The sequence below is a fragment of the Glandiceps talaboti genome, chromosome 8 (assembly GCF_964340395.1).
Source record: "Glandiceps talaboti chromosome 8, keGlaTala1.1, whole genome shotgun sequence".
Classification (NCBI taxonomy): Eukaryota; Metazoa; Hemichordata; class Enteropneusta; family Spengelidae; genus Glandiceps; species Glandiceps talaboti.
The window spans coordinates 12,900,292-12,916,751 of NC_135556.1; the positions used below are offsets into that span (position 1 = coordinate 12,900,292).

At 35.2% G+C, this 16,460-nt stretch overlaps 2 protein-coding genes across 2 annotated transcripts; one reads left to right on the plus strand and one right to left on the minus strand.

Moving 5' to 3' along the window:
- The first annotated feature begins 33 nt into the window (after nt 1-33).
- On the plus strand, nt 34-6,626 carry LOC144438448 (protein unc-50 homolog A-like). Its single transcript, XM_078127474.1, has 8 exons — nt 34-189; nt 717-924; nt 1,537-1,562; nt 2,466-2,531; nt 3,123-3,243; nt 4,294-4,436; nt 5,088-5,189; nt 5,728-6,626. The coding sequence occupies exons 2-8, from the start codon at nt 719-721 to the stop codon at nt 5,865-5,867; spliced, it is 804 nt and encodes a 267-aa protein (XP_077983600.1). The 5' UTR covers nt 34-189; nt 717-718; the 3' UTR covers nt 5,868-6,626.
- LOC144438449 (short coiled-coil protein B-like) lies at nt 6,603-14,944 on the minus strand. The gene is made up of 4 exons (XM_078127475.1): nt 14,576-14,944; nt 11,687-11,845; nt 10,691-10,833; nt 6,603-9,659 (listed from the first exon to the last, which is right to left on the minus strand). Exons 1-3 carry the CDS (start codon nt 14,631-14,633, stop codon nt 10,691-10,693), a joined length of 360 nt encoding a protein of 119 aa, XP_077983601.1. The 5' UTR covers nt 14,634-14,944; the 3' UTR covers nt 6,603-9,659.
- Between the last annotated feature and the right edge of the window lie 1,516 nt (nt 14,945-16,460).

Below are 16,460 nucleotides of genomic sequence, written 5' to 3' on the forward strand. Positions count from 1 at the left end.
CATTGCGCAGATGAGTCAGATTGTTGGCTCAACACGTCAACACTGAGCTGTGTTGGGATCGTGAAACACATTTTTAATAGTAAATCGAATGAATTAAGGATAACGGAGAATTAATACGACTGCAAGGATAAGAAACGATATTTGTGCTTTCAACAGAACACAGTCTGTTCAGAAGCTGACAAACAACAGGTGAGTGTGTCTGTAAGAGAGGTGTGTAAACGTTGGGCACTGCACCCAGGGTTAGTCATGTTAGTATTCACTGATTCAGAGATTTATCCATATAGAAAATGAGTCATGCAGGAATAGTAATATTTACAAAAAAAACTGTGCAACAATTATTTCAGGGTTTGAAAAATGTATGAAGTATATATCATAAACAGTTTTCAAGTGTGTTATCTCTGAAGTAATGCACATATATTCCACTAACAAAATTAATATTAAATTTGCTGCCTAAATAGTAAATATCAATTATCATTACATTGTATTGATAATTCATATATTCACTGGCTGCGTCATAAAAAAAATAACAAACTGCGTAATAATACTGTGTACATCAGACTGCATCGTCCTTCTGAGATCATGAAAATTGTCATGTAAATAATAAAATCAAGCTACAGTTTGTGAGACTACTTCATCAAATGTTATTATGGAGATGATAAGAATTTTCCATGGTACATGAAATATATTTATGTTGATACTAATTGTTATTATTACAGAAATGTTGACAAGTTCAGTTTTGCTCCACAAAGTGGAGACATCCCCTCCACCTAGTCCAACTGGACTGAATAATCCACGACTCCAGGCCAGACACACGGCAGGTGCCAAGCGACACAAGTACCTGAGAAGAATATTCAAGTTTCAACAAATGGATTTTGAATTTGCTCTCTGGCAGATGTTGTATTTATTTATTTCACCTCAAAAAGTGTAAGTCTTTGCAACATAATAATGCTAGACTGTAGTTTGTTGAAGCTTTGAAAAAATGGAGAGAGAAAAGTACAAAAAACTTTGGGACGAGCAAGTGGCAGTCTAGACACTTGCTTATTTTTGCCAGAGAGGGTGCTCTTCCACAAAATATTTTGATTGGGTGCAAATAAAAATATTCTTTTGTTATGATGTCGGAGCTGATAATTTGGGTCGGTCGGGTAATGAGAAACAGAAGAAAAAAATAGGGTCACTCTTACCAGTACTACTGAGGCACAAATCTGTATTGTAGACGTACAAGCACCAATACTGGTTGTCGCATACATACCAGTGTTGATGTCATTCAAGTATCTTGATCTTTTTTTTTTCCATTTGAAAATCTCTGCAGTGTATTGAATTAATTTGACAGTTTTCCATATCTTTTGTTTATAAGTAAGCTGTGAATTGCAGTCAAATTACCATTGTCAAACACTACAAGATTTGAGTGAAGAGTTACATACATGTAGTTGGGGTTTGCTTACCAGTAGATTATTGTGTGAAACTTATTACCACACTTATTCTTAATTCCTGTTTGTCAGATGATATGTTAATTTGTATTCTTTATGCCTTTTACAGGTACAGAAATTTCCAATACAGAAAACGTAAGTACAGTACTGCCATCTTAGACTCTGTTCATTTAGTCTGTAAGGTGTGCTGACGGGGCACCCTCACACATCGGTCAACCCCTCCAAGACATATGCAGCCCAAAATGAACCACTGTTTTCAATAACTCATGAAAAGTAATATGAGTAAAGAAGATGATTTAATATTAGCAACCTATGACGAAGATCATTCGAACATCCGGGTATTTCTTACTGTAGCCCCTATTACTAGTATTAGTATATGCTACTATTATCCACGACCTAAATTTGGTCGTACGACCGGTCGTGTAGCGTGGGCATTGAAAACAGTGGTTCATTTTGGGCAGGGTATCCTCCCAGAAGAGGCCGGTGAGGATGCAAAGACATGACGTATCTTACAGCTTACTATTTATTATGAATGTAATGTCAAATTGTCATTGTAGGAATATCAGGACAATTTTATCATTTCTGTAGTCTGTAACGTAAAATACTTTGTCAGGGCGCCCTCATCAGTCTACCCTTTTCAAGGCAGATGAGTGTAGAACAACCATCATATCTTGCAGTCTATCTAGCAGCAAGTTATGTGTTTGTGCATTCTATACAACAATAGGGTAGTTCAGTCTTTGACTGCTGGTTTTACATGTCGTTCCTATTCCAACTCAAAAGAGTATACCCGACAAAAGAAAAGACGTCAAAGTATCTTGTTCTATTTATTGAAAAAATACTGTTGTTGTTCCTCCAATGAAAGCACATTGATTATGTGTACATTCAAGGAAGAAAAGCTAAACTTACACTGATATGTGACTATGTCATTTTGTGGAAAAAAGATTTGATAATCAACATAGTACTTAGACATTTGGAAAGGTCATTTCTAAGATCCCATCAAATCAGTTTGACTTATGGCAAAGTCTTATATATTTTCAGAAACAAAAGATCAGTGGGCCCGTGATGATCCAGCTTTTCTTGTTCTGCTTAGTGTCTGTCTTTGTGGTAAGCAAACTTTCCTGTTGTGTAGTAGTACATGGAGTTCTGAACTAATTTACAGTAACAGCTGATGAAGGCTGAGTGATTTTAGCCGAAATATACTGTAAATTATTTATGCTGTGAGTTTGGAACTACCACTAAAAAATACTATTCCACAGCAAGGAAACAAAATTTTTTGTTGTTTCGTGTTATTGTTACTGTAACAGGTTAAAACATGACCATTGCTTGTAACATTTCAAAGTATGATATTTTTTACAAGTATTTCAAGTTTTAAAAACTAATAGTCAGAAGTTCATGACATTCAAATGTGGAAGTAGTCAATGGTAAATCCTGAAGAGAAATCTGTTCATCATTCCATTGAAAACAAATGAATATAGTGAACTTGTTTCTGTGTGTAATTCATAATACAGTTGGAAGAGAATCACAAATTTTCTCAACAGCAGCAGAAATTTTGGATATGCCGTCAGAACTGTGTTGACTTTGTGAATCGAAATTTTCTGACTATGAACATTCTTTCTTGCATTATAGATATTGATTATTGCATGAAAGTACTTTTGTAAAAAATAAATAAAAATTACACATTCTTCTTTTTTTTAGTGTCATCAATTGGTTTTGCTATTGTCCTGAAACTTCATGTGTTGGCATTTTTCAAGTTCTTGCTATGGGTGATATTTGTTGACTGTATTGGAGTTGGTCTCTTTGTGGCCAGTGCTCTTTGGTAAGTTTCATGTATTCACACTCTCCTGCCATCCATTAGAGTTAGTCTCATTGTTGCCAGTGCTCTTTGGTAAGTTTCATGTATTCAGATCCACTTGTCACAGAAGGATGCAAATATTTATTCAAGCCATCTGTCAAACAGTGCAGACTTGAGTATTATGTGTTCAGTATGTGTATTACTGAAGACTTCTGTTTAGCTTGCAAATGTTGTTAAACAATGTATCACGATCAGTGAGACTGATCACAAGGTTTCATGTTGAGGTAGACATAGACCCTCCTGGATAGACATAGTAAAGATAACATACAAACATGACATACAGTGTCTGCTTTGCATTTTGTTATGTTTGTATTGTGTTTTTTGTTATTATTTAACAAAATACAGAGCAGACACTGTGTAAAGGATATTCGTGTGTTATCTTTATTGTGTCAATCTCAACAATATGAAAACTGGTCATTGGTCTCTCTGATCTTGATACATTGCTTAGTAGCATTTGCAAGCTAAGAAGAAATCTCCTGTAATGCATAAGTTGTATCCTGCTGTGTGCTGTAGCGATACATATCTGTATGAGAATTTATATCAGTTTGATAATGTGATATAAAGAAGACTTTTCCCCAAGCTAGTTTTAATTCAGTGATTGTTGTCACCTAGGTGGTAAAATTATATTCCAGGTAATCATGAGAATAGGCCATTCTAGACTGCAAACAGGAAATTGAGAATACAGCGCCCTCGCTAAAATTTGGGGTATCATTGCCTCATAGTATCATTTCTTAACCTTGGTATTCTGTAGAAGTGTAAATCAGGGATGTTTTTCATATTGTTCAGACATCGAGGAAAGCAGCAGTGCTCTATGATTAACCAAGTAACCTATACCATGTATACCCCCCAAGGTACACACAGACAGGAAGTCGAGTGCCACCATGGCAAATTTTGCAAAGGCCGATTGAACAGCTTTGATGAAACCTAAATCTCCAAAATCCTTCCATACTGGTGGTTGGTTACATTGTGATGTTAATTTCTGAAGGGATTTTGTATGTTTTGTTTACACTATAGGTTTGTAACTAACAAGTATCTGAGGAGTCCAAGCAGTGCTTCCCCACAGGACGTGGAATGGGGTTATGCTTTTGATGTTCATCTCAATGCATTCTTTCCACTGCTTATGATACTGCATTTCTTACAACTTTTCTTCCTGAAACGTAAGTGATTCAGCAATTTTTAGATGTTTAGTGTACAGTGTAACATGAATTGATGGCTGAATGTAGGACATTTTGTTCCCTTTTTTTAAAAAGAAGAAGAAAGAAAAGCAAGTACAATAACCCAGCAGAAAAAGACTTAGACTAAGAAATAGCTTGAACAAGTTGAGTCCAGCCATTTGATATAAATAGTGTATGTGCATACACTAATGTTGTTTACATCTCTCCAGGTGGGGGGGGGGGGGGGGTGTACCTGGCAAGGTAATGCCTACTACCAATAGTGTACCCTGGTAGATTCAAATTACAAGCAAAAATACTACAACATTTCAAAGATTTGGGGTCAAAAGTCTACATTTCAGCCAGAAACTAAAAGAAAAAAATCAACATTCAGCCACACAGTAGGAGTTGAATGTAGCAACTGTTTCTTAATTTCTAAATTTGATTGGGTTCAGAAAAATATGTTACGTTATATGTCATTTATTCAAAACAAAAGATAAGGCAAAAGTGTTATCAGTGACATCCATAGTACATTTTCAAATATAACTCCCCCAGGCCACAATTGTTGTACCATAATTAACCCGCCAATGCTATGTAAGTTATTCAACACAGTAATCAATCTTGTTGACATAGATTATTTGTATTCATATCTCACAGCTGTCATTGCCCATGATTGGTTTGTTTCCTATTTCCTTGGTAACAGTCTTTGGCTCATTGCTGTTAGTTACTACATTTACATCACATTCCTTGGCTACAGTGGTGAGTATGATAACCAAGTTGGATTTTATATATTTTTCTGTTTACTGAAGTGACAAATTGTAGGTAATTTTTAGCACAACTGAGCTGAGGTTCATCATGCTATAGGCATCAAGTTTGGTCTGTGTGTATGTAAGTATGTACAACCCATAAAAAGCGATCCGATCAATGGTTTTCAAATTACATCCAAAAGAGTGATTTTCTGTCAAAAGAGGTCATCTTTTACAATGGAAGTCTATAAGGCTAAAGTCCATGGGATGTTCCATTATGTAGGGGTGTTTTCATGTTTAATATCAAGATGATGACATGTAATAGAAGAAAATGACAAAAACTTAAGTTACATTTACAGTTACTTATAGACCACCCTTTTGACATAGCAATATCTACTACACAAGACATACATTGCATTCAAATCGTGTAACTGATGCTAAGTGAATAGAACACGCATAAATATGTGCATCTAAACCTCTTTATTCTAAATCACAGAATGCTGATCGAATCTCTTTTATAATAGTAAATCCATGTTTCTGTTTTTCCTCAGCATTACCTTTCTTGAAGAAAACAGTTGTATTACTATACCCAGCAATGATAGCGTGTATAATCATCTATATCGTATCTCTGATAATGAGTTGGAATTGGAGCAAAGGACTAATGGACTTCTATGCATACAGGGTTCTGTAGAAAATGGACAGCTCACACTACAGTATCTGTACTCTCTGTTTTCTGTTCCTACAAATGTATATATTGCATGTAACACTTACCAGCATATGTGGGAGATGGCAGCCAGCTGTAATAATAATAATAATACCAGTACCAGGATTTTTTACTCGCCAAGTTGAACTGAAGTGAAGTACTGAATGTTGCACTCAGAGGCTGTTCCTAGTGGAGGCGACATTTCATGTCATCACAGCCAGATGCATGTTTCTTGGCATACAGTATACACAAGTATCAAGATTTGAAGAAAATGCTGGCAACGTATTTTGTACAAATAACCGTAGTATGTTTGTGACTGTTTATGAGAAACCAGAGCTAGCAGATAGGGCTACAATCTTCTTCTTTTTTTAAATTGTATATTCCGGTAGAAGCATGCAAAAGCAGGATAAATCAAAATACTTAATTTCAAGACTTTATAGAAGATATGTGCTTGGGCTTTATGTTCATGGATCAAAATGGTATCTTAGTTCTGTACTGTAGCAAAGGTCTCAAAGGATATCAATGTTTGAATGGAATTATTTATGTGAACAAATCATAATTTTATTTGTCTGTGACGATCTCCAACGGGTGGGGCCATGAAGGGGGAAGAATGCAAGTGTTAAATTTTGGGATAATGCTTAATTCCAACATTTTGATCAGAAATTGGTAATTAACATGGGTTAATTCACAGAAAGAAAATACAACTACAACAAGTTAGTGGGACACAAGATGATTTATTTGTTGCATAATGTGTACATAATAAATAAAGGTTTATAAAAATCTGTTTTAGCATTGCGATGTCTTTTTTATATAACTTACTAAAAATGAAGTACATGTCATACATAATATCAGACAGTGGGTATAAGATGAAGCATGTGGTAACTATAGCAACAGTTGCCAAGCATGTGGTCACTATAGTAACCGATGAAGTATGTGGTAATGTAGCTATAGCAACAGTTGCCAAGCATCAGATTCATATTTAATGTCACTGTCCTGTTAGTCATCTCTGGTGATAAGATATAATCAGAATGAACAATTCATTATATTCAAGGAATTGTGGTAGTCATAGACAGTAAGATATGTCATGTTGTTCCGCCCTCATCGGCCTCCTCTTGCCAACCGATGTGTGAGGGCGCCCCGTCACGGTGTACCTTACACACTATGGTTGTCCAGATGTCAGATGGATACATGGATATTTCAAATCCTACATACACACGGTCACCAACAGGACATCCAAGGCAACAAGAAACGTGTGCCAATACAGTTGTTGATAACGTCATCTTATACAATTGGGTTACAGAAATATCAGACATGGCCACACATCAGACCTGTAGCATGCTGTATTCTGAGCATTAGAAATGATTGCATGGTATTTTGTATGCAAGATTGTACTCCTTAAAATTAACAGAAATTTAACAAAATGTAACTGCTCTGCTAATATTTCAGTGAAGGGGAATTCTAGAATGGTCTATCACAGAATAGTTACCATATCTAACCTACATAATACATTGTATGCAATTGATGTACATAGACTCTGGTAAACTGGTTCTTTTTCAGAACATAACTAAGTCATTCATCATGTATACCCATTTACTAGCAAGGCAATTGGACTCATTTTGCTGACTGCAATTCATGCTTCTTATGTTCTAAGAATCTACACTAAGTAAAATGAAAGGTACTGCTGAAAATTAATGTACTTGAAACTCCTTAATTGTACATTAGAAAATAAAAAATAAAAAAAAATATGGAATGCAACATATCAAATTAATCGGTTCCTTTATTGTAGTTTATCATCTTTTTGGACAAAAATTAATATAATTTACGTTAGAAATGCATCAGTGCGAATGTTGGTAAATTGGCAAAAAAAGTTCACAAGAGACTGAAACCTAGTAATTTAGATCACATACAACTATATATTAATTTGCATCTCATTTACATACTAATAGAGTGCTACTACATAGTACAGATAGATGTTACCATGACTACCAAAATACTGTAGAGTTGTATTCATTATTATGTGTTCATATTATGCGCGTGAACAAATTGGTTGCCCCTGCTGATATTTTGGTCGACAGTTGAAACCACAGATCTCAACATTCAATGTCTCGATAAAAGTAGCCTTAACAGTGTGTTAATCCATAGACAGCTTCTATGGTTAATCTACCACTTTTGATATCTCTAAAACACGACTAATCTGTTGATCCCTTAAAACATTTATATACTAATAATCTACTTATAAAAGTTGCTAAGATTGTAACTCACACAATGGCGTACATTTACAGTGTAAGTATTTTTACTAAGGGTGTGGTGAGAGGGTAAGATCTACCTGAGTTTACCAGCCACTTCATCGGGGGTTCCCAAACAGAATCGTGGTACAAGGGAAGATGAACTACGTCAGTTTAAACTGATTTTCCCCCTCTGTTTCTGGGTTTCCTTCCCCTTAGCAAAAACAATGAGTACGGTATATATGACATAAATCGTATTGTTGAACAATTTTACTGAATACTAACATGGTGCAAGTGCAGAATTTAAGGTACAACATCAAAGTGTTCAAATACATCAATAAACACAAATTGTCAAAACAACAAAGTCTAACATCTCAGTGTTACAATTTTGCATGTCTTAACCAAACTAATACTATACCAGAAACCTCTGCACTGTTCATACATATTGGAATCACAGAATGTATGTAGTCTAGTCAACGTGTAACAAGAAGTATCGTTTCAATTTTTATTTGAGAGTGAGCAAAAGTGTAACATGACTAGTGTTGACTAGCAAGATGAGATACCATCAACTGTGCACCCAAATTTGGGTACACAACATTCCATAAGTTAGTGCAACAGCCAATTTGAGTGATATGCACGATTGAACAAGTATGTGCATCAGCAAAGTTGGACACTATAGATGTTGTACATGCAAGTGAACCTGTATGTGTACAAATGTACGCCATAATAATGAAAGTATTGCCTACAGGACAACATCAGATTGTTTCGGTTAGGTGTGCTTGCTAGACAACTTGAATAGTACACTGTGTTTTGTTACCGGCACTGCTAACAGTTCCCCAGGTGATTAACCAGCATTCCTAACCCAACGTATGCTGCCACTTTAATAGCAGCAAGGTACAGAATTTTTCCTGATACCCTACACAGAAGTTGCCAATTCTTTGCCAAAAAAACACTGGTACAAGTGTGTGTTGCAACACTATACAAGTGTGCTGGCTGCTCTACAGCATTCAAAGTGTTCAAATCACAATACAGTAATTGACAACGGTAACTGTGTGAGTGTACTTGTACAATAAACAGTGTCCACTACTCAGATAATTTCAGAACATGATTACAGTGTACATTTGTGAAAAGCAGCAGCAATATCCAGAAACATTTCTACGATTAACTATCTTGGACTCCTAAACTAACTACAACAAGGTTTAGTTATATACTAAGTACTTATTATTACACAGCATAACTTCATGTAATTGAAGTCACATTACAAAGATATACAATAAGTTTACATACATGTTTCATATCTGACAAAAATATTGCACATAGTCAAGTAGCCTTGTTAAAAAAAAGCCGAGAAACAAAATGGAAGCACAATTTACCACATGTAGTGATTGAAAAAAAGAATGTCCAATGAAGTAAGTGCTTTGAGATGAGGTGCTAGATTTAACAAGTATTTCATTAAAGCTGTCAGACTTCTTTACGCTTTCTACTCTGACGACTCACGAGAGACTTCAAGATGGCTGATGACCGTTCATTTCGTCCTTATCTTGTCTCCACTAGTCTGCAAAGAGAGCAAAATATTTCAAATTTAATTAGTACAGTTTTGGTTTTCACATATCTGTACTCACGAGGCATAACTTTGACAAGCTATCATTTATCATTACAACGATAGCTCTTTTTAAAAATATGCTGCCAAAACCAGACAGCTTGAAATATTAAATAGAAATAAAAGTACTCTGAGATGATGAATTTTACTTTTTATATACGATTTTGTCTCATCAGTCCATAATAAGTTGTTTTTAAAGATTTCTGGATAGACGTGCAACATAATTCACTGACAAATTTATTGATACTTGACGATCACAATTGCTGATATTACGATACACAGTCACAGTTATGCAAGGTCACTATAGGCTACTGGGTTCACCATTATGAATATTTGTAATCAATACAATTTACAAAACTCTTTATTTTTTTGTTATTATAATTTCCCCAAACATATTCTCTGTGGACAACAATCACAATGGAACACTAATATATCGTATACACACAGGAGTTATAACAGTCTCATTTTTCAAATATTACAAATTCATCTATTTTTTCTAATATCTTTGAAGACAGGGTGAGTATTAGGGTTTTGGAGACATTAAATTAAATGATGAATAATTAATGTCATTGCACGAATAAGGTCTGTAGTAGAAGGACTGACTGAAATACACCAAAAGTTTCTAGTTTACTGCTCCCAAAAAGCCAAGTTGTGTGGGAATTTTGGCAATCATCTTCCCTCACACGTAGCATTACCCTAATGGTTTTCGGTCAGAAAGTCGGTGCAAATTCTTATTGGGTTTTCATATTTGCCTGCTGTGGGATAACGTCCATGGCGTCACCATGTGATTAGAACTAACAAGGAGATTGCAGCAGCCATATCATGATTATCACTGTGTCTATTTTTACATTTGACTACACAACCATTAGAAAAATGCTAGGCATGTGGGGAGACGATAGTCAAAGTCCCCACACAACTTGACTCTTGGCTAGTTCCAAAATGACTGTGTTTAATAGGGCAAGTAGATTTGGAACTGTTTTTCTTACCTATTTTTTCTTGCTCTTAGGTGATGTAGTTTGGAACACACTTGATGCTGACATCAGATTCTCTATGTACTGTCCAAGCACCTGGTTCTCAGATTTCAGTTTGAGATTTTCTTCTTTGACTGCATCAACACGGGCAGATAAATCTAGAAACAACAAATGAAATATTGGATTTAGTAATGATTGAAAATTTCTTTCACTGTTTAATACACACTGTATAAATATGTTTGTACCAGGTGTACGCAGTGGGACCGACATATGCAAATGGGGGTAATCAGCCAATCAGGAGTCAGCAAGACAATTTCACACACATTACTTAATAAGTTTTTTGGGGAATGAAAAATCTATTAATCAAGTTATGATAATCAAAATTTAGTATAGTTCTACAGATTTGTTCTCTTCATGCAGTCATGAGTTCAAATTGTATACATTAGTATTACATATATAGACAGGAAAAACTGTTTTGGTGATAATTTATATCTTGGAAAAATTGATTTAATCATTTTGGTGAAAATCAGAAGAGTAAATTGTTCAATAAACATATACATGTAGTTGGAAACAAACTATGATTAGAAAGCTATGGTTAATTTTGCATAGTAATAATCCCCCCCCCCCCCCGAAAAATTGTATCACACCATGAGAATTGATCTTTTATTTTCACTTGACTCGCAGTCTGATTTCCAAACACATGCAGTGTACAGTGCTTTCATTTATGATTAATATTTCTAATATTTTATGCACAGTCATGTGCCTACTGTACAAACACAATTTGCCATATAGACATTCTCAATCATAATCTGATACAGTCTAAGTGTGTATACACCCTTTTCTTTCAAAGTTGACATCCCCATGAAAACAATATATTGATCCCGATCCATTTCACAACATTTCTGAATAACATTAGAGCACAATATTAATTTGTGGGTACAAACTTATAAGACCTTCTCTTTTTTACTGTTATTATGTCTCTAAATTTCAAAAATTCTGGTGTTGATTTACCATCCAGAGTGTTTTGTAGCTCCAACACTTGACAGATGAGTCTTGCCTTCTCCTCTGCTTCATCATCTGTTAGTTTATCATCACTACATGTACTACTAGGTGTACTGGCAAACTGACTACTACCCATGCTGGAACTCTGCCTCATGGTGTTGTTACCCTCTGATGTAAAGATAAAAATATAAACAGTGTTACTTTGATGTGATAAATGCTTACAATAAATGAGGGCAAAAACAGCTGATATTTATTGATAGCCATTCTTGTACACATTCATTGCAAATGTACATAAATATGGATAAGTAGTACAAATCACATTCCCTGGATTGGGTGATAAATTATATGTCTTCTTCACTGTCTATGGTTTAGGGAAGAAATAATTATTGCCATGTTGGAAACTGAACAGAACTGTGGGGTGATAATCAATCTGGAGTGCCACGACAATAAACCTTGGAAAAACACAACTTGACAGCTCTCCAGACTCCAATTAAAAATACTACTGATTCAAAAGATGTACAAATGTATACACATGTAGCAATTCTATGAAGGGAAATATAAAACAGCAGATTAATTCTCTGTCAATATTACTAGTACTGCAGTATGCATGTCTGGAGATTCCCCCCCCCCCCCCCCTTTCCCATGAACTCGTGATTGTTGGCCAATCCTATGCAGTTTCCAACATCTTCCCTATAGGTTCATGATGTTGGTATTTTGTTTATAAAATATAACTGTACTTTGATGTAGTGTTACCTTCTGATGTAAAAAAAAAAACAAAAAAAAAAACATACAGTGTACTTTGATGCCCTAATTTCCAAACCTTGAACATACATTGTCAATGCATCACAATAACATATATGTATTCCTCATGACCAGATGGTTTCTATAAATTATGCACACACGTCTATGATAAGGAAGTAACTGGTGTATGACACTATCACCATATGAATACAGAATTCATGCATATACATGTAATCTAATCTATTCTGGCTTTCTAGCACTTTATATTAGGCCTTTAAAAAAATTGTGTGGTTTTGATTACGCTCAAATTTAGAATAGGTGGGGTAGGTAGATTTTTAATTTTATTTTTAATTTTTTTTTTCATGTGTGAGTGTCTAGTTCAGGTCGTTATGTTTTCTATACATGATGTATATAGTATCTGTGTTATTTATTTCTTCCCATCAGATTACAGCCATTACAGATTGGAAGAACAGTTTTATATCGTCTGTTTAAGTTGATGTCAGTTTCCACATCCACTATTTCTCGCTAGAATTCATAATTTGCACAATTTTATTTGTTTTCTCTTGAATATGTACAAAAAAGTCTAGGGTCGGCAATAAATAACTAGGTGGAGGTCAGGTAACCGGAACCAAACAATTTTTTTTAGGCCTTATCAAGACAAGCATGAGAGCAAGAACAGTGTTTCATATGGTAGTAGCAGGGTTCAAAATTAACTTTTTTCAGTCAGTTGTTTGTGTAAGCCAACAGTTTTTTGTTTCCATAAGAATATGATATTCTCCCTTCATCTGACATCGATTTACAGACTTTTTGGAACAAGTGCTTTATTTTCCCCCAAAAAATTAGTGGTCCAAATGGATCACTGAAAACAGAAATTTGGTGCTTTTTTAACATATGACCACCACTATTACTAATGTTAAACTCTGGATAATATTAACGGCTCTAGGTAAATCAATGTATTTCAGTATTCTCATGAACAACTCTCTTGTTGTCTTTATATAGATTGACAAGTCCCCACACAGTAATTATACACTCCCAAGGAAATGAGAGTATTCAGATTTACATTTAAAATTTACATCACAAAAGCAGAATATCCATTGTTCTTTTAAGGTGAAAATCTCTATTCCTGCCACAGACACTCCACTCGGGTCTATGTTCCTACATATGTCTGGGAAATTCCTGTATTGCTTTATTCAGGATACTTACAATAAATGACATAGTGATGATGTTATAGCACTTTTCCACACTGCACTTGTACAAAGACTTAATTCATTGTTACTGTCTTTTTTTAACTGCCACAAATTCAATTCAAACACTTTCATTTTAACTTAATAAAGGAAAAAAGATACTGCTTCCATGTCTGGGTGATACAATAATGGCACAGACATTACAAATTTGATAAAATTAATCGTTTTGCTCTGTTATGTTAGGAAAATGTTGAAGTGTTTATGAAATGTCAAGTTAACTGACATAATCAAAGGGAGGTTACAAATTAAATACAAATTACCTGTAGCTTATTGATTTCACATCATGTGATGCAAAACATAATAATTAAAACAGTCACTTCAAATATCCACTTCTCAAAGAAAAATAGGGGAAGAAATTCTGCGTTTACAATTTGCGTTTGTTGTATTTAGTAAGTTGTCTATATTCGTGCTGTATTAGATTATCTAAATGATAAACTGATATCAATTCAAATATACAAATTATTGATGATTTGCATATTTGAGTTTTGACAGTTGTACACTGTACACACAGTCTCACAGACAGACATTAGGTTACCAAAACAGCTCAGCAGAACCATGGATGTGTTACTACAGCCACATATACTTGAATCAATGTGTAAGGATTTTTATTTTAAAAAATGCATAGTGAAAATGAGATACTATACAATTTTTAAAAAAAATTCCATACAGATTTATTCAAGTCCATGGCAGGAATGATGAGTTTTACTAAAATAATGTCTTACACAAATATGAACCCCGTGAAATCACACAAACCTCCCAGACAATATTCTGAGACCTGACGATAGGGCGGTTTAATTGTAGGCTTTGCTCATATAATCAAATTGATATAGTCAACAGACTGAACAGTCAACAGAAGTCGGATGAATGATTCAGGAGTCTGTCAAATGACCTTGATAACAAATAATTGACTCACCTTGATCAGCCTCGTCTGAGAGAGACACAGTATACATTTGTTCATTTCCACTACTCATTTTTATTGATGTTCACGAGCAATTCAACACCATCCAAAAATTTCTCCCGATGTATGGCTAATGTCTAATGAATGATGACGACTCGACAACTCAGCTGCGCTTCCGACTTCACTTCGTCTCGCTGATAACCATAAAACTGTACGCGATTATATATTCCTTCCGAGGGAAACTGACTCTTTGATAATTGGAGGGTATGTCCTTCTATCAAAGAAACAGAGTAAATCGTCAAAGTAGCTCCTGGGGAAGTAAAATGGCAATAAATAGACTACTGATTGTCGAAGGTTGACATTACTCATCGGCCATTTTGAGTGTTCGTGATGTCAATGAATCGCAAGGCATGCTGGGGGAATCCGGATGTTGTCTCATCATGACATTTCGCGGGGGATAATTCGAACGGAGAGGAACACGTGCGGAGCCCCGGAGCTGTAAATACGAACATAAAGTTACTTTTTCACATTTTTTGGTGAAAGCTGCAGTTGTGCGCAGGTATAGTATTTCACTTTGTTAATAATTGGGATTTGATAGTATTTGGAAAAAAATATTTACCGCGATCACTGCTCAAAAGTATGTTACCTAGTTAGTGCAACTGTGAGTCTGTGTGGTGATGTTGATCTTGCTATGCCCAATACTGCAGAATAAGGTCGAGTGAGCGTAGTAACATTTTCATTGCAATTTTAAAAAGACTCAGCATGTAGTAACGAAACTTGCCTTTCTGTTGTATCTGAATGAAGCAAACATGGCACTGTTTTGTGGACATGGTGTGAAGTGAAGAGGGCATTTAGTAGTATGTAGGGGCCCACGAGTTGGCGGCAAAACAAGATCTACTACAGTGTAAATAGCTGTTTCAACAGGTTTTTTTTTAGGGGGAGACAGGAAATTCATGGGGCAGGAAGTGCATAACCTGTGTTGATTTAAAGCACTTAAACAATAGAAGTATTCAGTACTGTGTGGATGAATGTTTACATCTCAAACATGCATGTCCAAAAAACATCTGGCCACTGTCTGTCACTACATCATGCATGTGTCATTTTTACATGAGTTGGTTACTATAACCACGTGGGTTATACTTCCATGCTATAACTTTCTTAGCAGCCTTGATGATTGCAAGATAGTTGTATTTGCCAAGTTGCCATAAAAAGTTAAATTGCACAGTTTGATTAGATAGGCATCTTTCATGTCTTTAGGTCATATAAATGCAGTGTAATAATGTCCAGAGACGAGTGTGAAGCTACCATCATATTCATATTCATATTCACTTTCAAAAGTTGACCTCTAGCTCAATGTGAATATGATGATAGCTTCACACGTTCATCATCAGATTCGAAGTCTTCCGAACGGGTACGAACAAGCGTTCGGCAAATCACATAAATCCTTCATTGGCAGGTTGAAATCATGTGATTGTAGTTACTTTTCACTTGATTTGCGTGGATTTGCATGCTTTCTTCTCATTTTTGCCAGAGTATCCAATTTGCACCATGAATTATTGTTGTCATGGACCATAATTTTTACAATCGATTGCGTTGACCCTCCCCGATCAAGGGAACTACATACATTGTGATAATTGTGGTCTTGACAACACTATTTTGTGTAAATTTCACCAGTGTAAGTGTTAAGTAGGGTTTCAAAGATAGCGACACTTCGGGAAATCAAAACACACCCAGCCAAGCCGTATTTTATTACATTACTCACACAGGTTTTTTGTACATTCAAATATTGATATTTCATTTTCAAAGATATGGGAAAGGCATACTAAACATCCAAATTAGTTTTTTATATGACAACAATAATTCATGGTGCAAATTGGATACTCTGGCAAATCCACGCAAA

Coding starts and splice junctions, on each gene's coding strand:
- LOC144438448 (XM_078127474.1), top strand. CDS start 719: ATGTTGACAAGTTCAGTTTTGCTCCACAAAGTGGAGACATCCCCTCCA. Junction 2,532..3,122: donor GCTTAGTGTCTGTCTTTGTG/GTAAGCAAACTT, acceptor TCTTTTTTTTAG/TGTCATCAATTGGTTTTGCT. Junction 5,190..5,727: donor CACATTCCTTGGCTACAGTG/GTGAGTATGATA, acceptor GTTTTTCCTCAG/CATTACCTTTCTTGAAGAAA.
- LOC144438449 (XM_078127475.1), bottom strand. CDS start 14,633: ATGAGTAGTGGAAATGAACAAATGTATACTGTGTCTCTCTCAGACGAG. Junction 11,846..14,575: donor CTCAGACGAGGCTGATCAAG/GTGAGTCAATTA, acceptor TCTTTACATCAG/AGGGTAACAACACCATGAGG. Junction 10,834..11,686: donor GCTACAAAACACTCTGGATG/GTAAATCAACAC, acceptor TGTTGTTTCTAG/ATTTATCTGCCCGTGTTGAT.